Source organism: Panulirus ornatus, chromosome 17 (genome assembly GCF_036320965.1).
Source record: "Panulirus ornatus isolate Po-2019 chromosome 17, ASM3632096v1, whole genome shotgun sequence".
NCBI classification, from domain to species: Eukaryota; Metazoa; Arthropoda; class Malacostraca; order Decapoda; family Palinuridae; genus Panulirus; species Panulirus ornatus.
The window spans coordinates 28,424,169-28,447,542 of record NC_092240.1 but is presented as its reverse complement, the minus strand read 5'-3'; the positions used below and the strand labels follow the sequence as shown (position 1 = coordinate 28,447,542).

At 43.5% G+C, this 23,374-nt stretch overlaps 1 protein-coding gene across 1 annotated transcript in view; it reads left to right on the top strand.

Moving 5' to 3' along the window:
* Positions 1 to 23,374, top strand: part of LOC139754657 (uncharacterized) — a 322,443-nt gene that overhangs the window by 233,105 nt on the left and 65,964 nt on the right. The window contains exon 5 of the mRNA XM_071672189.1: positions 17,588 to 17,730. Coding sequence (XP_071528290.1) covers positions 17,588 to 17,730 — 143 coding nt within the window. The remainder of the gene's footprint in view (positions 1 to 17,587; positions 17,731 to 23,374) is intronic.

Below are 23,374 nucleotides of genomic sequence, written 5' to 3'. Positions count from 1 at the left end.
TGACAGTCTTCAAGTATGTGTGAGTGTGAGCGGTGACAAAATAGCCTATAAGTGTGAGAGGTGAGTCTTCAATTGAGCATAAGTGCGAGAGGTGACTCTTAAAGTTACTTTCAGTGTGAGAGTTGTGACAGTGATAAGAGTAGTGTAAAAGATGGTTGTTAAAATGGTTTAAACGTAAGGCAATGAATCTTAGGTTGCACTACGTGGGAAAGGTGAGCGGTTTAAGTACAAGAAGTTATGAGAGTCTTCAGGTTCATTAACGAGTGAACGGGTTGAAGTACGAAAACTGAGATTCTTAAAGTTGGCTCTCAGAGTAAGAGGTGAGAGTTTTAAGGTATCCATAACTGTGAGATGTGAGTCTCAAGGTTGTTCTGAGAGTAAGATGTACTGTGCAGGTTCCACACACTGCTCTCCTCCAACCGGGTCTTCACGTAACACTGACTCGGAACTAACACAAGGTTAGGGATGTATACAAATATCCAACACCAAGATATCAACCAACACTGTCTGTATAACTGTCGAAATCATTATTACACACACACACACACACACACACACACACACATATATATATATATATATATATATATATATATATATATATATATATATATATATATATATATATATATATATATATTCAAATGAGTCCAAGGGGAACATATAATTCTTTTCTTAACTACAGGGAAATGAAACACAGGAAGCTCCCATGTGCACTTTCGTGTAATCATCACATTATCAGGGGAGACATAAGAAAGAAACATAGAAGTCAGTTGATATACAACGAAGAGACGTAGCTAGGACGCCATTTGGTTGTATATCAACTGACTGTTATATTTCTTTCCTGTATCTCGCCAGATGATGTGATTATTACACAAAAGTGCACTTGGAACTTATCGTATTTCCTTTCCCTGTGGTTAAGAAAGGAGTTTATCACGCGCTCAGTTGTGATCTCTTCCAATATATATATATATATATACATATATATATATATATATATATATATATATATATATATATATATATATATATGTCCCTCATTCTACATTCCTCGACTTCACGAAGCCTGTTAGAAGTAGTAGCGAGATTTTACGCACAGAAAATGCGCGTTACGTATGTTGCTGTTATTCTGGTAGATACATGCGGTAACACGAGCCCCGCACTTCACCAAGGACATTACTGAGCGGGGCATAGAGGAATCTCGGGCCGCACCCGCTCCCGATGGCAACAGCAATGTCAAAGCAACAGTACAAAGCAGAACGAAACGGGTGATGAATTATCTCACGATATAAACAAGAGACGAAAATGAATATGGATTCTCCTTAAAGTATATTTCTGAATATATCTACTTGAATCACCTCCATCTGACGCCGTGGAGAGCACTGGAGACACCGAGCCCATAGCTTCCACACAGCCGGACGTTCCAGAAACAAACGTAATTCAATATACTCAGTGAGCCGGGCTGGCTGGGACGAGGAGATGATCTTGGACGAGGAGAGGCAACACGTCAGGAAACTTTGCAGCCGTAACTTTACCCGCGGTTACATTATATTTGAAGAACAAATCTTGCCTCAACACTTCCATCAGCTGGGGTAATATGAGGCCCTCGGCAACACACGAGGAGGTGTTCCGGTCTCTTTGAGCTGGAAACCAAATAAAACTCCCACCTGCAAGACTCGTCAGAGACGAAGGGTAGGGAGTCACGGTGTAGGGAGTCGAGTTGGAGGGAGTCAAGGTGTAGCGGGTAGAGTAGTAAGGAGTCAAGGGGTAGGGAGTGTGGGAGGAGATGGTTCGCTTGCTTGGGAGAGAGGTAGGTGGAGGGTAGAAGGCAGCATACCTGAGAGAGAGAGAGAGAGAGAGAGAGAGAGAGAGAGAGAGAGAGAGAGAGAGAGAGAGAGAGAGATAGAGAGAGAGAGAGAGAGAGAGAGAGAGAGAGAGAGAGAGAGAGAGAGAGAGAGAGAGTAAAGGATTCAAGGGTGTGGCCAGCAGCTGGGGAACGCCCGACTCTTTTGGTCTCCATGAACGGTGTCGAACACTATTGTCAGCCCCAATGCTCTCTGACCTCGTCCTCTGCCCTCTCCCCGCTCCCTCCCTATTGGCTGCCGTTGTCTCAGCAGAGATGTGGCATTGTATCTGCAGAACTCCGGATCCGAATTCACAAACCGAGATAATTTAATTTGACTCCCAGATTGAATGCCCTGATCCGATTTGTGTTGGTCTGTGGATTGTTGGTGATGGCGGCTGCCGGGCCCTCCAGTGTGCCAGGAAGGGCCGGAGGGTCAGGACCAGGCTAGTGGGAGGGCAAGGCGAGGAGGGAATACGACGGAGAGGGAGTGCAGTTAGAGGCGGGGCCGAGAGAGAGAGAGAGAGAGAGAGAGAGAGAGAGAGAGAGAGAGAGAGAGAGAGAGAGAGAGAGAGAGAGAGAGACAGAGAGAGAGAGAGAGAGGAATATGGGGGAAACGACTGAAAGTAAGACGAAGGAAGAAAGACGAAGTAGGAAGGAAGACTTAAAAAAGGAGAGAGGAAGGGCTGAGGAGAGGAGCAAGGCGATGAATGAGGAGGAGAAAGAAAGGCGTGGAGGGTAATGTGGGAGGGAGTGAACAGGAAGAGATGTTGTCTGAGGAAGTGTAATGTTAGGAAGAGACGGACGAAACGTAGGAGGTGGGAAGCGATGAAGGAGAAGACGAAGAAAGATGGAGATGAAGGGAAACAAGAGGGATCAAGAGGACCTACCTATGGCAACCTTATAAGACTATAATATACGTAGAAGTCGCAGGAGGAGGAGGAGGAGGAGGAGGAGGAGGAGGAGGAGGAGGAGGAAGGGAGAGATGACAGAAGGACGGACACAAAATGTGAGTGGCAGACATCAAACGGAATCATGGGAAACATTTGAAGAGGGTCAGGCTGGAGGAGAAAGTCTGGAGAGCTCAGTGTCTCCTGGTATCTCCACGTGGATCAGGTGGTGGCTGGGCAGCTGGCTTGGGGCCTGAGTGACGTACAGATGGTACATTTAGTGTCCACAGGCACGGCTCTACCATCTACACATCATCCTATAAGGGATCAATGGCGTGCACGTCTTTCTATCCGCCTATTTGTCTCTTTCTATCCGTCTATTTGTCTCTTTCTATCCGTCTATTTGTCTCTTTCTATCCGTCTATTTGTCCCACTAAGTTTCTATCCATCTACGCATCTATCTATCTGTATATCTGTCTGTCTATCTATTCATCAATCTATGTATCTGACTGTAATAGGGAAGTCCCAAACGGCAACAGGAATACGCTTCAAACTTGGTAGAAATCTTAGTATGAATAATGAGCAATACTCGAACACACTTCCCTCGCAGTACTTACAGGGAGGGAAAAAATATCATTTTTCTTTTAAACAATCTTAAAAAGGCCGGCCGGAAGATCCCCCCCCCCCCTTTTTTTTTGGTAAGCTAGTTGGGGAGGAAATGTTCCACATGTTTTGTACTGCACATTATCTCGGTGAGGTTTTATTTTTCTTTTTTTCCATGATATACAACATTATATTATAAGAGGTCACAGTCGTCCTTGGAATGACTACTGCGTCTGCAGGTCGAGGAGATATAGAGCAGGGGAACTAGAATCGGCAGAGAACAGAGGGAGTAGAATCGGTAGAGCACTGAGGGATTATAATCGGTAGAGCACTGAGGGATTATAATCGGTAGAGCACTGGGGGATTATAATCGGTAGAGCACTGGGGGATTATAATCGGTAGAGCACTGAGGGATTATAATCGGTAGAGCACTGAGGGATTATAATCGGTAGAGCACTGAGGGATTATAATCGGTAGAGCACTGAGGGATTAGATTCCGCGGTTATCTTCTTATTTTCTATTACATATTGTTAAGCAGTGGTAGAGAGTATCGTCATCTGTACGAAAATCACTTTATGTTAATCATCATAATAGCCATCATAATGATTCTATCAACCAATATATTTCATTTACAAAACCCCCTGGGAATCATGCCACAGTACATGGAGGTTTTGCTGTCGGTTTGTTAAGTTAACGGAGGTAATGTGCAGTGCACAGGCGTTTTAGTGTAAATTACTTAACGGGGGTAATAGGCAGTACGCAGGCGTTGAACTAGAGAAGGGTCAGGTTAACAGAAGTAAACAACAGTTCTAATAAAAGAAAAAATAATTATTTTCCGGTTGAGAAAGACTGTATTTGTGACGGTTATTCAAATGGGAGATAAATTAATATATTCTAATATAGTCCTAGAAACTATCCCGCTAGTGGATATAAGGGGATTGGGTTAGCTGTAAAACTATACGTGACTAGAGGTTTGAGGCAGGAGAACCGATCTCGTTCAAAACAGCGGAGGTTTAGCGGTGAAGTTAACCTTAATTGGCACTCGCTTTCGAGGCTTTAATCTTCATACTGTGTCTGACGGAGGGGTCTCAACGGCTCCCCTTTAATTCTTATGGTAGTGGATAGCTCATGTTACCTGAACCTACTTATGATGAGGTAAGTTATAGGAGATGAACCTACTTACCATAGGTGGTGATGGGAAAGTAATGTGGGGGAGGGGAGGAGGAGGAGGAGGAGGAGGAGGAGGAGGAGGAGGAGGAGGAGGAGGAGGAGGAGGAGAAGAAGAAGGAGGAGCTGAATCTACAAATAACACGTGATGTGTCATTCATGGGAGGTGAACCTGCTTTCATGTGAGGGGCGAGGTATGCGAGGTAAGCCACACTTATCCTCGTGACCAAAGCTATTACGGTTTTAGGTGGTTTACTGTCAATGACACGTGAGGAAATAGTCATTTCAGTGTGGTTGTTTGTCCAGGATACGAGAGCAAGTTATCAAACCTTCTCTCTCTCTCTCTCTCTCTCTCTCTCTCTCTCTCTCTCTCTCTCTCTCTCTCTCTCTCTCTCTCTCTCTCCGTCCTGTCTCTATCCTCCACATTTTTCATCATCTCTCCCTCTTGTTGTTTACGTCTCTCCCCTTCTCTCTCTCTCTCTCTCTCTCTCTCTCTCTCTCTCTCTCTCTCTCTCTCTCTCTCTCTCTCTCTCTCTCTCCCTTTGCCTAACACAGTGAGGGTGAGGCTGGGGCACCAGCCTGGCCAGGCCTCAGGCCACCCCCCTGCCTTCCACGGATCAAACATGAAAATGTCATCAGAGCGGATCAGCGCGCGTCGTCCACATGTTTCTATTGGCTATTCCGCCTCATCTCAATCTGTCGCTCTCCTCTCACTGGAGGAGACGGCATACATAACGCTCACCTACCGTGGATGGACGATCCACAATCACACAATCTGCCAGGCTGCTCCAGTTATATGATCTGCCAGTCTGGGAGGTAATTCCTGTGACACGCCGTGACAGTTATATAATCTACCAGGCTGTCACACCTGCATAATCTGCCAGGCTGTCACAAATATACAATAGTTCTGTCTATCATAACTGAACAATATCCCAGACTGTCACACTTATATGATCTACAAGGATGTCACAACTACACAATATGCCAGGCTGTTATAGCTATATAATCTCTCAAATAATCACAGCTAGATTATCTGCCAGGCTATTAAGGCTACATAATGTACCAGGCTATACAGCTATATAATCCACCACGGTGTTAAAGTAACATAATATACCAGGTTATACAGCTATATAATCTACCAGGCTGTAAAGGTTCCATAATGTACCAGGCTATACAGCTATATAATCCAACACGGTGTTAAAGTCACATAATATACCAGGCTATACAGCTATATAATCTACCAGGCTGTAAAGGTTCCATAATGTACCAGGCTATACAGCGATATAATCCACCACGGTGTTAAAGTAACATAATATACCAGGTTATACAGCTATATAATCTACCAGGCTGTAAAGGTTCCATAATGTACCAGGCTATACAGCTATATAATCCACCACGGTGTTAAAGTCACATAATATACCAGGCTATACAGCTATATAATCTACCAGGCTGTAAAGGTTCCATAATGTACCAGGCTATACAGCTATATAATCCACCACGGTGTTAAAGTAACATAATATACCAGGTTATACAGCTATATAATCTACCGGGCTGTAAAGGTTCCATAATGTACCAGGCTATGATAGATGATTATATCAGTGATGATAAATACCTAACAACTATATCAAAACTGGGATGGCTCCCAGTCTTGCAGTCATGGGACTGGAAGACCCACTTGACACTGGGATGGCACTCCACAATCCAGTCGTCTACCAGCAACACAAACATTTTCAAGTCTTCCGACCGTAAGGTTGTAAGGACCACGTATTAAAGATATGACTCTCAACTTCCCGATCAATCTGATCCCGTGCACGCCCCCTGGGCGGCACACTACACAGCTAAGCCACACCGCAGCTCACGGTCAGCTGATTCAGTAAAACATAACAACATCAGCGATGGCCTAGCCACCTGTACCTCACTGGAGCAGAATTTTTCAAAACGTGTTAATTAACTCTATTCTAAATGCACTGCACAAATTCATCTGTATAATGTAGAATACATGTCCTTTTGTGCCCTTCGTTTACTTCCGTACGCAGTGTTAGTACGTGATTCATGAAGACTGATCGAATGAATAGGTCAAAGTTGTAACAGTATTCAGGAAAAGGTCTCTACTTCCTTATGCATGGCAACAAAACTCCGACATGGAGTCCAGCAAAGGTTTTCCATTAATTCTATATTTATAGAATAATTTTGTTATACTGAAAGGATCAGAGTCACGGTGAATGCCGTTGCTTGTCCATCAAAATCCACTTTTATTTCTGCCACATTAGTCAACACATTTTCTTTATTGGTGTCAGGTTATGGAAGCAAATACGCGGTGAAACTGACGTTCTCACCATCGCATTACGTACAGGGGTCGGGCAATGGCCCACGTTTATTAGAGATTCGTATATCGAGAACGTGCCATTATACAGGTGCCGGCGCGTGGCAGCGACCGCATTTGGTCTTGTTACTTAGCCGCAGCGATCTGTCGTGTGAGAGAGAGCCGAGTCTAGCAATCGCCCCTAACCTGCGGTCAGAACCCCACCTCAGTAAGGACACAACAGCCTCTGCTGCTCCCACACGGAGAACACCCAGCCAACCACTGACCACACCCACCCAGCATGGCATATCTTCCCTCACACTAAGGATCATGTGGGAAGCCCTGATTTCATCGTGGTCCGGCTGCTGCTATAGTAAGGGACATCGATGAAGGATAACAAATATTTTGAGTGATGTGATTATTGCACGAAAGTGCACTTGGGAACTTATCGTGGTTCATTTTCCCGTGGACTCATAGGAATATATATATATATATATATATATATATATATATATATATATATATATATATATATATATATATATATATATATATATGTTAATGTAAGGGTAAGAGAGATGTGTGGAAATAAAAAGAGCGTGGTTGAGAGAGCAGAAGAGGGTGTTTTGAAATGGTTTGGGCACATGGAGAGAATGAGTGAGAAAAGATTGACCAAGAGGATATATGTGTCGGAGGTGGAGGGAACAAGAAGTGGGAGACCAAATTGGAGGTGGAAAGATAGAGTGATAAAGATTTTGAGTGATCGGGGCCTGAACATGCAGGAGGGTGAAAGGCGGGCAAGGAATAGAGTGAATTGGATCGATGTGGTATACCGGGGTTGACGTGCTGTCAGTGGATTGAATCAGGGCATGTGAAGCGTCTGGAGTAAACCATGGAAAGCTGTGTGGGGCCTGGATGTGGAAAAGGAGCTGTGGTTTCGGGCATTACTGCATGACAGCTAGAGACTGAGTGTGAACGAATGAGGCCTTTGTTGTCTTTTCCTAGCGCTACCTCGCACACATGAGGGGGGAGGGGGATGGTATTCCATGTGTGGCGAGGTGGCGATGTAAATGAATAAAGGCAGACAGTGTGAATTGTGTGCATGGGTATATATGTATGTGTCTGTGTGTGTATATATATGTGTACATTGAGATGTATAGGTATGTATATTTGCGTGTGTGGACGTGTGTACATACATGTGTACGGGGGTGGGTTGAACCATTTCTTTCGTCTGTTTCCTTGCGCTACCTCGCAAACGCGGGAGACAGCGACAAAGCAAATAAAATATATATATATATATATATATATATATATATATATATATATATATATATATATATATATATATATATATATATTTATACATTATTTTTTTTTCATTTTGCTTTGTCGCTGTCTCCCGCGTTTGTGAGGTAGCGCAAATAAAAAAAATATATATATATATATTTTTTCTTTCTTTCTTTTAAACTATTCGCCATTTCCCGCGTTAGCGAGGTAGCGTTAAGAACAGAGGACTGGGCCTTTTTTGGAATGTCCTCACCTGGCCCCACTCTGTTCCTTCTTTTGTAAAAAAAAAAAAAAAAAAAAAACGAGAGGGGAGGATTTCCAGCCCCCCGCTCCTTCCCCTTTTAGTCGCCTTCTACGACACGCAGGGAACATGTGGGAAGTATTCTTAATCCCCTATCCCCAGGGATATATATATATATATATATATATATATATATATATATATATATATATATATATATATATATATATATATATATATAATATATATATATATATATATATATATATATATATATATATATATATATATATATATATTATTTTTTTTTTATTTTGCTTTGTCGCTGTCTCCCGCGTTTGTGAGTAGCGCAAGGAAACAGACGAAAGAAATGGCCCAACCCACCCCCATACACATGTATATACACACAGGTCCACACACGCAAATATACATACCTATACATCTCAATGTATACATATATATATACACACAGACACATACATATATACCCATGCACACAGTTCACACTGTCTGCCTTTATTCATTCCCATCGCCACCTCGCCACACATGGAATACCATCCCCCTCCCCCCTCTTGTGTGCGGGGTAGCGCTAGGAAAAGACAACAAAGGCCTCATTCGTTCACACTCAGTCTCTAGCTGTCATGCAATAATGCCCGAAACCACAGCTCCCTTTCCACATCCAGGCCCCACACATCTTTCCATGGTTTACCCCAGACGCTTCACATGCCCTGATTCAATCCACTGACAGCACGTCAACCCCGGTATACCACATCGATCCAATTCACTCTATTCCTTGCCCGACTCTCACCCTCTTGCATGTTCAGGCCCCGATCACTCAAAAATCTTTTTCACTCCATCTTTCCACCTCCAATTTGGTCTCCCACTTCTCCTCGTTCCCTCCACCTCTGACACATATATCCTCGTGGTCAATCTTTCCTCACTCATTCTCTCCATGTGCCCAAACCATTTCAAAACACCCTCTTCTGCTCTCTTAACCACGCTCTTTTTATTTCCACACATCTCTCTTACCCTTACATTACTTACTCGATCAAACCACCTCACACCACACATTGTCCTCAAACATCTCATTTCCAGCACATCCACCCTCCTGCGCACAACTCTATCCATAGCCCACGCCTCGCAACCATACAACATTGTTGGAACCACTATTCCTTCAAATATACCCATTTTTACTTTCCGAGATAATGTTCTCGACTTCCACACATTCTTCAAGGCTCCCAGGATTTTCGCCCCCTCCCCCACCCTATGATTCACTTCCGCTTCCATGGTTCCATCCGCTGCCAGATCCACTCCCAGATATCTAAAACACTTTACTTCCTCCAGTTTTTCTCCATTCAAACTTACCTCCCAATTGACTTGACCCTCAACCCTACTGTACCTAATAACCTTGCTCTTATTCACTTTTACATCTTAACTTTCTTCTTTCACACACTTTCACACTCAGTCACCAGCTTCTGCAGTTTCTCACATGAATCAGCCACCAGCGCTGTATCATCAGCGAACAACAACTGACTCACTTCCCAAGCTCTCTCATCCACAACAGACTTCATTCTTGCCCCTCTTTCCAAAACTCTTGCATTCACCTCCCTAACAACCCCATCCATAAACAAATCAAACAACTATGGAGACATCACACACCCCTGCCGCAAACCTACATTCACTTAGAACCAATCACTTTCCTCTCTTCCTACACGTACACATGCCTTACATCCTCGATAAAAACTTTTCATTGCTTCTAACAACTTGCCACCCACACCATATATTCTTAATACCTTCCACAGAGCATCTCTATCAACTCTATCATATGCCTTCTCCAGATCCATTAATGCTACATACAAATCCATTTGCTTTTCTAAGTATTTCTCACATACATTCTTCAAAGCAAACACCTGATCCACACATCCTCTACCACTTCTGAAACCACACTGCTCTTCCCCAATCTGATGCTCTGTACATGCCTTCACCCTCTCAATCAATACCCTCCCATATAATTTACCAGGAATACTCAATAAACTTATACCTCTGTAATTTGAGCACTCACTCTTATCCCCTTTGCCTTTGTACAATGGCACTATGCACGCATTCCGCCAATCCTCAGGCACCTCACCATGAACCATACATACATTAAATAACCTTACCAACCAGTCAACAATACAGTCACCCCCTTTTTTTTAATAAATTCCACTGCAATACCATCCAAACCTGGTGCCTTGCCGGCTCTCATCTTCCGCAAAGCTTTTACTACCTCTTCTCTGTTTACCAAATCATTTTCCCTAACCCTCTCACTTTGCACACCACCTCGACCAAAACACCCTATATCTGCCACTCTATCATCAAACCCATTCAACAAACCTTCAAAATACTTACTCCATCTCCTTCTCACATCACCACTACTTGTTATCACCTCCCCATTAGCTCCCTTCACTGAAGTTCCCATTTGCCCCCTTGTCTTACGCACTTTATTTACCTCCTTCCAGAACATCTTTTTATTCTCCCTAAAATCTAATGATACTCTCTCACCCCAACTCTCATTTGTCTTCTTTTTCACCTCTTGCACCTTTCTCTTGACCTCCTGTCTCTTTCTTTTATACATCTCCCACTCATTTGCATTTTTTCCCTGAAAAAATCGTCCAAATGCCTCTCTCTTCTCGTTCACTAATAATCTTACTTCTTCATCCCACCACTCACTCTCATGCCACAAGCATCTTTTGCGCAAGCCATCACTGCTTCCCTAAATACATCCCATTCCTCCCCCACTCCCCTTACCTTATTTATTTATTCATTTATTTATCTATTTATTTATATTTATTTATATTATACTTTCTCGTCTCCCGCGTTAGCGAGGTAGCGCAAGGAAGCAGACGAAAGAATGGCCCAACCCACCCACATACACATGTATGTACATACACGTCCACACACGCACATATACATACCTGTACATCTCAACATATACATATATATACACACACAGACATATACATATATACACATGCACACAATTCATACTCTCTGCCTTTATTAATTCCCGTCGCCAACCCGCCACACATGAAATAACAACCCCTCCCCCCGCACGCACGCGAGATAGTGCAGGAAAAGACAACAAAGGCCACATTCGTTCACTCATTCTCTAGCTGTCATGTATAATGCACCGAAACCACGGCTACCTTTCCACATCCAGGCCCCACAAAACTTTCCATGGTTTACCCCATTGACAGCACGTCGACCCCGGTATACCACATCGTTCCAATTCACTCTATTCCTTGCACGACTCTCACCCTCCTGTATGTTCAGGCCCCAGTCGCTCAAAATCTTTTTCACTCCATCCTTCCACCTCCAATTTGGTCTCCCACTTCTCGTTCCCTCCACCTCTGACACATATATCCTCTCTGTCAATCTTTCCTCACTCATTCTCTCCATGTGACCAAACCATTTCAATACACCCTCCTCTGCCCTCTCAAACACGCTCTTTTTATTACCACACATCTCTCTTACCCTTTCATTACTGACTTGATCAAACCACCTCACATCACATGTCCTCACACATTTCAGTTCTAACACATCCACCCTCCTCCGCACAACCTTATCTATAGCCCAAGCCTCGCAACCATATAACATTGTTGTAACCACTATTCCTTCAAACATACTCATTTTTGCTCTCAGAGATAACGTTGTCGCCTTCGACCCATTCTTCAACGCTCCCAGAACCTTCGCCCCTCCCCACCCTGTGACTCACTTCCGCTTCCATGGTTCTGTCGGCTGCTAAATCCACTCCCAGAAATATAAAACACTTTACTTCCTCCAGTTTTTCTCCATTCAAACATACCTCCCAATAAACTTGTCCCGCAAACCTAATTATCTTTCCACCTCCAATTTGATCTCCCACTTATCCTCGTTCCCTCCACCTCCCGACACAAATTCAGTCACCAGCTTCTGCAGTTTCTCACCCAAATCAGCCACCAACACTGTATCATCGTCGAACAACAACCGACTCACTTCCCAAGCCCTCTCATCCACAGCAGACTACATATTTGCCCCTTTCTTCAAATCTTGCATTCACCTCCCTAACCACTCCATCCATAAACAAATTAAACAACTATGGAGACATTACGCACCCCTGCCGCAGACCGTCATTCACTGGGAACCAATCACTTTCCTCTCTTCCTACTCGTACACATGCCTTACATCCTCGATAAAAATTTTTTACTGCTTCTAGCAAATTACCTCCCACACTAAATACTCCCACCCCAACATCTCAGGTTTGGATGGTATTGCAGTGGAATCTATTAAAAAAGGGGGTGACTGTATTGTTGACTGGTTGGTAAGGTTATTTAATGTATGTATGATTCATGGTGAGGTGCCTGAGGATTGGCGGAATGCGTGCATAGTGCCATTGTACAAAGGCAAAGGGGATAAGAGTGAGTGCTCAAATTACAGAGGTATAACTTTGTTGAGTATTCCTGATAGATTATATGGGAGGGTATTGATTGAGAGGGTGAAGGCATGTACAGAGCATCAGATTGGGGAAGAGCAGTGTGGTTTCAGAAGTCGTAGAGGATGTGTGGACCAGGTGTTTGCTTTGAAGAATGCATGTGAGAAATACTTAGAAAAGCAAATGGATTTGTATGTAGCATTTATGGATCTGGAGAAGGCATATGATAGAGTTGATATGGATGCTCTGTGGAAGGTACTAAGAATATATGGTGTGGGAGGCAAGTTGTTAGAAGCAGTGAAAAGTTTTTATCGAGGATGTAAGGCATGTGTACGTGTAGGAAGAGAGGAAAGTGATTGGTTCTCAGTGAAAGTAGGTTTGCGGCAGGGGTGTGTGATGTCTCCATGGTTGTTTAATTTGTTTTGGATGGGGTTGTTAGGGAGGTGAATGCAAAGAGGGGCAAGTATGCAGTCTGTTGGGGATGAGAGAGCTTGGGAAGTGAGTCAGTTGTTGTTCGCTGATGATACAGCGCTGGTGGCTGATTCATGTGAGAAACTGCACAAGCTGGTGATTGAGTTTGGTAAAGTGTGTGAAAGAAGAAAGTTAAGAGTAAATGTTAATAAGAGCAAGGTTATTAGGTACAGCAGGGTTGAGGGTCAAGTCAATTGGGAGGTATGTTTGAATGGAGAAAAAGTGGAGGAAGTAAAGTGTTTTAGATATCTGGGAGTGGATCTGGCAGCCGATGGAACCATGGAAGCGGAAGTGAATCATAGGGTGGGGGAGGGGGCGAAAATCCTGGGAGCCTTGAAGAATGTGTGGAAGTCGAGAACATTACCTCGGAAAGTAAAAATGGGTATGTTTGAAGGAATAGTGGTTCCAACAATGTTGTATGGTTGCGAGGCGTGGGCTATGGATAGAGTGGTGCGCAGGAGGATGGATGTGCTGGAAATGAGATGTTTGAGGACGATGTGTGGTGTGAGGTGGTTTGATCGAGTAAGTAACGTAAGGGTAAGAGAGATGTGTGGAAATAAAAAGAGCGTGGTTGAGAGAGCAGAAGAGGGTGTTTTGAAGTGGTTTGGGCACATGGATAGAATGAGTGAGGAAAGATTGACCAAGAGGATATATGTGTCGGAGGTGGAGGGAACGAGGAGAAGAGGGAGACCAAATTGGAGGTGGAAAGATGGAGTGAAAAAGATTTTGTGTGATCGGGGCCTGAACATGCAGGAGGGTGAAAGGAGGGCAAGGAATAGAGTGAATTGGAGCGATGTGGTATACCGGGGTTGACGTGCTGTCAGTGGATTGAATCAGGGCATGTGAAGCGTCTGGGGTAAACCATGGAAAGCTGTGTAGGTATGTATATTTGCGTGTGTGGACGTATGTATATACATGTGTATGGGGGGGGGGGGGTTGGGCCATTTCTTTCGTCTGTTTCCTTGCGCTACCTCGCAAACGCGGGAGACAGCGACAAAGCAAAAAAAAAAAAATATATATATATATATATATATATATATATATTTTTTTTTTTTTTTTTTTTTTTATACTTTGTCGCTGTCTCCCGCGACTTGAAAACTTGAAAACCAAGAAAAAACATTAAAGCTGGAAAATTTGCTTTAGCGCTTTCGTGTATTTCAACATACATTCAGAAGGAAAATACAACAGTTCAAGGGGGATATCTTTTTATCTTTTTACAGAGATAACTGTAAATGTTAACTGAGTCACATCTTGGATGTGACTTGGTTAACATTCATCAGTGTCTGTAAGAAAAAAAATTAGAAATAGATTTCTCCTCCTCTGAACTATTACATTTTGCTTTTGAACATGTGTTGAAATACACGAAAGCGCGTAAGCAAAATTTCCTTCGTGGTTTACAAATTCATCTGTGATTGTCACGTGTCTGCTTCGTAATTACGCCATATATGCATACGTACGTCTTTTTTTTCATACATAGCCGCCATTTCCCGCGTTAGCATAGCCACGAGGTCAGTATTCTTGGTTGCCACACAAATGGTGAAGGGTTGATTGTTCGCTGATGAAGAACGTTTTATGTACAATGAAGAGAGATGCGTTGCTCTGGCACTCTTTCGGGTTTATATATATCCCTGGGGATAGGGGATTAAGAATACTTCCCACGTATTCCCTGCGTGTCGTAGAAGGCGACTAAAAGGGGAGGGAGCGGGGGGCTGGAAATCCTCCCCTCTCGGTTTTTTTTTTAATTTTCCAAAAGAAGGAACAGAGAATTGGGCCGGGTGGGGGTATTCCCTCAAAGGCCCAGTCCTCTGTTCTTAACGCTACCTCGCTAATGCGGGAAATGGCGAATAGTTTGAAAGAAAAAAGAAAGATATATATATATATATATATATATATATATATATATATATATATATATATATATATATATATATATGAGCGTGGTTGAGAGAGCAGAAGAGGGTGTTTTGAAGTGGTTTGGGCACATGGAGAGGATGAGTGAGGAAAGATTGACCAAGAGGATATATGTGTCGGAGGTGGAGGGAACAAGGAGAAGAGGGAGACCAAATTGGAGGTGGAAAGATGGAGTGAAAAAGATTTTGTGTGATCGGGGCCTGAACATGCAGGAGGGTGAAAGGAGGGCAAGGAACAGAGTGAATTGGAGCGATGTGGTATACCGGGGCTGACGTGCTGTCAGTGGATTGAATCAAGGCATGTGAAGCGTCTGGGGTAAACCATGGAAAGCTGTGTAGGTATGTATATTTGCGTGTGTGGACGTATGTATATACATGTGTATGGGGGGGGGGGGGGTTGGGCCATTTCTTTCGTCTGTTTCCTTGCGCTACCTCGCAAACGCGGGAGACAGCGACAAAGTATAAAAAAAAAAATATATATATATATATATATATATATATATATATATATATATATATATGTGTGTGTGTGTGTGTGTGTGTGTGCGTGTGCGTGTGTGTGTGTGTGCTTTTGTCTTATTTGTGTTCATACTATATATATCCTTCATCTCACTGAAATTAAAGTCTCTTATACAAGTCCACATACCGACGAGTCTGAAATACAGTACGAACACACCACATATGTTGTGCACACTGTGATGTTTACAGTGGTGTTCAGGCATTCCCCCCTCCATATCTACATTCATGTCATATCCTCACATCCACGTCACAGCAGGTGGCATACACAAGTCTGAAAATTTGTTATGATGGTAGAAAATGTAAAAGAGATGGGACCCCACGGGTGCAGAACTCCCTCCCCGCACTGTGAAAATGGGTTATTCTCACAGACACAAAAGAGAGAGAGAGAGAGAGAGAGAGAGAGAGAGAGAGAGAGAGAGAGAGAGAGAGAGAGAGAGAGAGAGAGAGAGAGAGAGAGGAGAGAGAGAGAGAGAGAGAGAGAGAGAGAGAGAGAGAGAGAGAGAGAGAGAGAGAGAGAGAGAGAGAGAGAGAGAGAGAGAGAGAGAGAGAGAGAGAGAGAGAGAGAGAGAGAGAGAGAGAGAGAGAGAGAGAGAGAGAGAGAGAGAGAGAGAGAGAGAGAGAGAGAGAGAGAGAGAGAGAGAGAGAGAGAGAGAGAGAGAGAGAGAGAGAGAGAGAGAGAGAGAGAGAGAGAGAGAGAGAGAGAGAGAGAGAGAGAGAGAGAGAGAGAGAGAGAGAGAGAGAGAGAGAGAGAGAGAGAGAGAGAGAGAGAGAGAGAGAGAGAGAGAGAGAGAATTAATGTACATGTCATATTCTTAGACATACACTCCCATGTGTTACTCACACTTCCATGTCCGTACTCACACATAGATATAATCGTGATGCATACTCACCTCATTTCGTTCACCCATGTCTCACCCCAACGAATCATTTTCCACGCACTTGTCTTAACGTCCGCGCTCAACCATGCCGAGCTCGGCCCGGCTACAGAATGGTCGTCTGTACTTCGAGAAACATTTATATTTGTTTATGCTGTGGTCACCCTTCCATCCTCCGTTACACATCAAACAGATCCATCCTTTGCTGCATGACCACTCCCTCACGTCTATACAATCTACATCTTATCAGAAACTTCTTTCCCGCCTTACCGCCCTCATCCACCCTGATAACCACATCCACACCTGCATCCACCTCCATACCGACATCTACATCCTCTGTGAGGCTCAGCCTATACCCCACATGCACTCTATATATCCGCCTATGACCAGACACACGCCTATATCCCTCTCACCCACCTCCAGTGATGTAGAGTGAACCACAAAAGTCAGTCACTGGGATCCAGTGAAAACATGTGAAAGGCCCGCATTCCGGCGTGCGCGCTTCCTCACATAACAGGAACAGATGGTATACTGAGCAGTGCTCCCATACACACGCCACTGAATTTCCTGATATAAAGGTAAAAGAAAGTAGCAGGATTCCTTATTTCTTCTGTATATTATCCATACTTCTAAAACTGTCCCAACAGATTCTATTTCCTATCCTAATCTGACCAAAGTCAGTGCAACTGTATGGCATCGACTAAGTGATGTAGCTTCAATATAGCTTCAACATATATGATGAAGCTATATTGTAGTCAGGCATGCCCGCTACCAAGATGTGGTCGAGGTAAACCTTTCACTGTCATTACTGACTGGAGAAAATCGAGAACAAGCTTTTGTCTTTCACTGTACACCCCTACCTCTATATACGCATCCAACTCATACTCAAATACGCATCTAATCTTGTACAACACCCTGATCTTCCATCATGCCCGAAGTGACGCCCATGTTGCCTTGCCCATACCCATACCCATATCCTAAGCTACATGCACGCCCACGCTCACACTGACGCAGAGTTTGTTCCGGCAGACGAGCCGCTGTCGCCGCCCATGATCGTGGGGGCGCGGGAGGTGTACGAGAGCGAGGACGACATCAAACTCCGGTGTCAGCCCGAGAAGTTCCCGGCGTCCGGACCCACACCCTCCATCACCTGGTACCTCCAGGGTCGCCCGGTGAGTGTCACCCTCCCTCCATCACCTGGTACCTCCAGGGTCGCCCGGTGAGTGACACCCTCCCTCCATCACCTGGTACCTCCAGGGTCGCCCGGTGAGTGACACCCTCCCTCCATCACCTGGTACCTCCAGGGTCGCCCGGTGAGTGACACCCTCCCTCCATCACCTGGTACCTCCAGGGTCGCCCGGTGAGTGACATCCTCCCTCCATCACCTGGTACCTCCAGGGTCGCCCGGTGAGTGGTGAGGGGACAGGGGCTGATATATGGTACCTGGTGGTGGTGACTCTGACCCCAGTATACACACATGGTACGTATTTGTGTTGACGTACCCCGCTGTACATTCATGGCATCAACCTCACAACATGCACCTCTCCCTCCCCCCTCACCACGCACACGTCCGCATCACTTCACCCTGTACGCCTCTCCCTCCCCCGCCGTATACGCTCCTCCCTGACTTTGGTCTCGGACGAAGGTCTCAACTGTGCGCCTTCTAACGATTAGGTCATCATTAATGCCAGGACGCCTTTCGTAGTTCTCTTCACCTGATCCAAGTTCTCCTGTGAGTTCATAGAGGAACGTGTCTACCCAATTGTGAAGGTAAATAATATTTGGTTCACGAATCTTTTGTGGATCATACGGCAGATTGTGTCAAGTGATTAGTGAGAACTTGGAAGCTACTGAAAGTGTTATCAATAAGGTAAGGTTGTATACACTTCCAGTATAGGACGCAAGAGTTACGACGTGGTTAGAAGGTTGAGAAACTAGGATGGTCAAGCTAGAGAAGGCATCAGATCAGCAGTGACACTTTCTAAGTAGTATGAAGTTAAATGATACGAAAGAGACACACGGGAATGGTGACTGGGAAAAAACCTTCCAGGTAGTGGAAAACGGAATGGAGGATGAGCCTGGCCTCTGTCTTGTCGAGGAGTCTTTGGTCAGGTACTTAACCCCAGTCATGCAAGAAACAGCTTTCAAGCTCTGTCAGGTCCACGCGAGACACAGCTCGTCATTCTAAATATGACGCTTTTAAAACTGTACCGCTGAGTCTGCTATGGTAAACTTAGTTACCAAGATCCTTAATACATCGGCCCATATCAAAACGACCTCAGTTATTATCTGCAAGCCAGAGTGACTACGTTCTTTGCTCCGTCATTCAAGTCTTACGATCTAATTACAAATCGTGACGCAAAAATTGTGTACAACGAGACGCTTGAGGATTGACAGATCATATATCACGTGTTGGAAAGAGTAGTACATACATTCAGAGCAAACTACAGTGATTGGCCTTAAATCAGCAGGTGAGATGTATGGACATTTGTAATGTACTTTGGCGGTGTTCACCACAGGGCCTGTAGGCCCGCATGCGGCCCCCACTTATTTCTCTTGCGGCCCAGAACGAAGAGAGGAAATTCTTATGTGATCAAATAAGACAGACTGTCAGTAACAATTGTCAGTCCTCTGTGTTTTTTCATTGTTTCACAGTTGTCTAGCTACGTTCTATATTCCTGGTAGAGTACACGTGTAATATTGGCCTTCAGACATACTAGTTTGTAAGTGGGCGGAAGGTTAATAGCTGCAGTAGGACCAAGGAGACATATTGCATAGCTTTTGAGGATGTGTATGGTAGTGATAGAAGCCTGGTTGCTTCCGAAGGCCTGCACAGAAGCAGGGTAGGTACTGCGTATTTAGTCAGGGTATGTGACATTAAGACTCATACACATATTATAGGTTAGACAAGGTTAGTTGAGTTATAAGGTCAGGTCAGGTTTGACCCCTCAAGTATTTAACAAAAAAAAAATTAGACAAGTGTCTATCAAGACTAAGGTTATTTAGACCCAGTTGTTACTTAGGTCAGATAAGGTCATTCAAGCCAAAGGAGTGGGAGGGAAGTCAGGTCAGGTGCGGTTGATCTGACCCCGAGAGAAATGTCACATGAAGTCTGACCACAGAACTAAGTGCCTCAGGATCCTTGCCTCTTGCTGTGTAAATAATAGATGTCTGTGCCAACGCCGTAAATCTAAACTCAGAATAAGCTGACGGAATGTGAGTGCGTTAACAGAAACACCGGAAATCATAACAGTAACATCAACGTGTGTGAATACCTTAGTTATTCCCCTATCAATATAATCAAGGATACCAAGATATAAGGATTCCATTAACGACAGATTACATACGGCGGAGTTATGCGTTATGTACGTGAAACTCTGAATGTCTACAAGTTACACCGAATTGACGTTGATGTACATGACTCGCTGTACGTGGAACGGATTGAAAAAAAAAAGAAGTAAAAAAATGAATGTTTGGAATGGTGTTTAGATCCTTAAAACACGGCAGAGAAAAATGATAATGCTTTACATGGAGAAATTAAGTCTTTATCCTAAGACAAAAAAGCAAAAGTTATGGATTTTGAAAACCTACAATTAACTAGCATTGACTGACAGGTGATAACAAGGGCCACAAATTGTTGATATCTATTTTCCTTCTCAAGATAACAACACGATGATACCCAACATTTGAACTGCGAACTTCGACAAAATGTCCCGGGATACAAACTGTGGCTTTATACACAGCTGATGAACATATGTGGTGCAACTCTGCAAGTATAGTGCTAAACTCCTTGAGGAAGACAGCATTCCCATATAGCTACGAAGTACTCAGATATACAGACAAAAATGAATACGAATAAGTCAACTAGTCTTCGAGATCTCCCCTAAAATACTAAAAGAAATATACATATAAATAACATGTTTATAAATAAAACATTCAACAATTTGTTACAGAAACTGCTTAGTAGCTGGAAGCTACCAATTTATAAAACAAGAGACAAAAAAATCGCTTTGACTTATCGTTCTAATAGGTCTACTTCGGTCTAGGGTAAACTGACGTTATAAACAATATCAAAGATAAATACGTTAGATCTTAAAATATATATATATATATGAGAGGGTTAGGGAAAATGATTTGGTAAACAGAGAAGAGGTAGTAAAAGCTTTGCGGAAGATGAAAGCCGGCAAGGCAGCAGGTTTGGATGGTATTGCAGTGGAATTTATCAAAAAAGGGGGTGACTGTATTGCTGACTGGTTGGTAAGGTTATTTAATGTATGTATGACTCATGGTGAGGTGCCTGAGGATTGGCGGAATGCGTGCATAGTGCCATTGTACAAAGGCAAAGGGGATAAGAGTGAGTGCTCAAATTACAGAGGTATAAGTTTGTTGAGTATTCCTGGTAAATTATATGGGAGGGTATTGATTGAGAGGGTGAAGGCATGTACAGAGCATCAGATTGGGGAAGAGCAGTGCGGTTTCAGAAGTGGTAGAGGATGTGTGGATCAGGTGTTTGCTTTGAAGAATGTATGTGAGAAATACTTAGAAAAGCAAATGGATTTGTATGTAGCATTTATGGATCTGGAGAAGGCATATGATAGAGTTGATAGAGATGCTCTGTGGAAGGTATTAAGAATATATGGTGTGGGAGGCAAGTTGTTAGAAGCAGTGAAAAGTTTTTATCGAGGATGTAAGGCATGTGTACGTGTAGGAAGAGAGGAAAGTGATTGGTTCTCAGTGAATGTAGGTTTGCGGCAGGGGTGTGTGATGTCTCCATGGTTGTTTAATTTGTTTATGGATGGGGTTGTTAGGGAGGTAAATGCAAGAGTCCTGGAAAGAGGGGCAAGTATGAAGTCTGTTGGGGATGAGAGAGCTTGGGAAGTGAGTCAGTTGTTGTTCGCTGATGATACAGCGCTGGTGGCTGATTCATGTGAGAAGCTGCAGAAGCTGGTGACTGAGTTTGGTAAAGTGTGTGGAAGAAGAAAGTTAAGAGTAAATGTGAATAAGAGCAAGGTTATTAGGTACAGTAGGGGTGAGGGTCAAGTCAATTGGGAGGTGAGTTTGAATGGAGAAAAACTGGAGGAAGTGAAGTGTTTTAGATATCTGGGAGTGGATCTGTCAGCGGATGGAACCATGGAAGCGGAAGTGGATCATAGGGTGGGGGAGGGGGCGAAAATTTTGGGAGCCTTGAAAAATGTGTGGAAGTCAAGAACATTATCTCGGAAAGCAAAAATGGGTATGTTTGAAGGAATAGTGGTTCCAACAATGTTGTATGGTTGCGAGGCGTGGGCTATGGATAGAGATGTGCGCAGGAGGATGGATGTGCTGGAAATGAGATGTTTGAGGACAATGTGTGGTGTGAGGTGGTTTGATCGAGTAAGTAACGTAAGGGTAAGAGAGATGTGTGGAAATAAAAAGAGCGTGGTTGAGAGAGCAGAAGAGGGTGTTTTGAAGTGGTTTGGGCACATGGAGAGAATGAGTGAGGAAAGATTGACCAAGAGGATATATGTGTCGGAGGTGGAGGGAACGAGGAGAAGAGGGAGACCAAATTGGAGGTGGAAAGATGGAGTGAAAAAGATTTTGTGTGATCGGGGCCTGAACATGCAGGAGGGTGAAAGGAGGGCAAGGAATAGAGTGAATTGGAGCGATGTGGTATACAGGGGTTGACGTGCTGTCAGTGGATTGAATCAAGGCATGTGAAGCGTCTGGGGTAAACCATGGAAAGCTGTGTAGGTATGTATATTTGCGTGTGTGGACGTATGTACATGTGTATGGGGGGGGGGGTTGGGCCATTTCTTTCGTCTGTTTCCTTGCGCTACCTCGCAAACGCGGGAGACAGCGTAAAAAAAAAAAAAAAAAAAAAAAAAAAAAAAATATATATGTATATATATATATATATATATATATATATATATATATATATATATATATATATATATATATAAGGGAGCGGGGGGCTGGAAATCCTCCCCTCTCGTTTTATTTTTCTTTTTTTTTTTCTAAATTTTCCAAAAGAAGGAACAGAGAAGAGGGCCAGGTGAGGATATTCCCTCAAAGGCCCAGTCCTCTGTTCGTAACGCTACCTCGCTATCGCGGGAGATGGCGAATAGTATGAAAAAAAAAAAAAAAAAAAAAAATATATATATATATATATATATATATATATATATATATATATATATTTTTTTTTTTTTTTTTTTCTTTTTCATACTATTCGCCAATTCCCGCGTTTGCGAGATAGCGTTAAGAACAGAGGACTGGGCCTTAGAGGGAAAATCCTCACCTGGCCCCCTTCTCTGTTCCTTCTTTTGGAAAATTAAAAAAAAACGAGAGGGGAGGATTTCCAGCCACCCACTCCCTCCCCTTTTAGTCGCCTCTACGACACGCAGGGAATACGTGGGAAGTTGGGGTGAGAGAGTATCATTAAATTTTAGGGAGAATAAAAAGATGTTCTGGAAGGAGGTAAATAAAGTGCGTAAGACAAGGGAGCAAATGGGAACTTCAGTGAAGGGCGCAAATGGGGAGGTGATAACAAGTAGTGGTGATGTGAGAAGGAGATGGAGTGAGTATTTTGAAGGTTTGTTGAATGTGTTTGATGATAGAGTGGCAGATATAGGGTGTTTTGGTCGAGGTGGTGTGCAAAGTGCGAGGGTTAGGGAAAATGATTTGGTAAACAGAGAAGAGGTAGTAGAAGCTTTGCGGAAGATGAAAGCCGGCAAGGCAGCAGGTTTGGATGATATTGCAGTGGAATTTATTAAAAAAGGGGGTGACTGTATTTTTGACTGGTTGGTAAGGTTATCTAATGTATGTATGACTCAT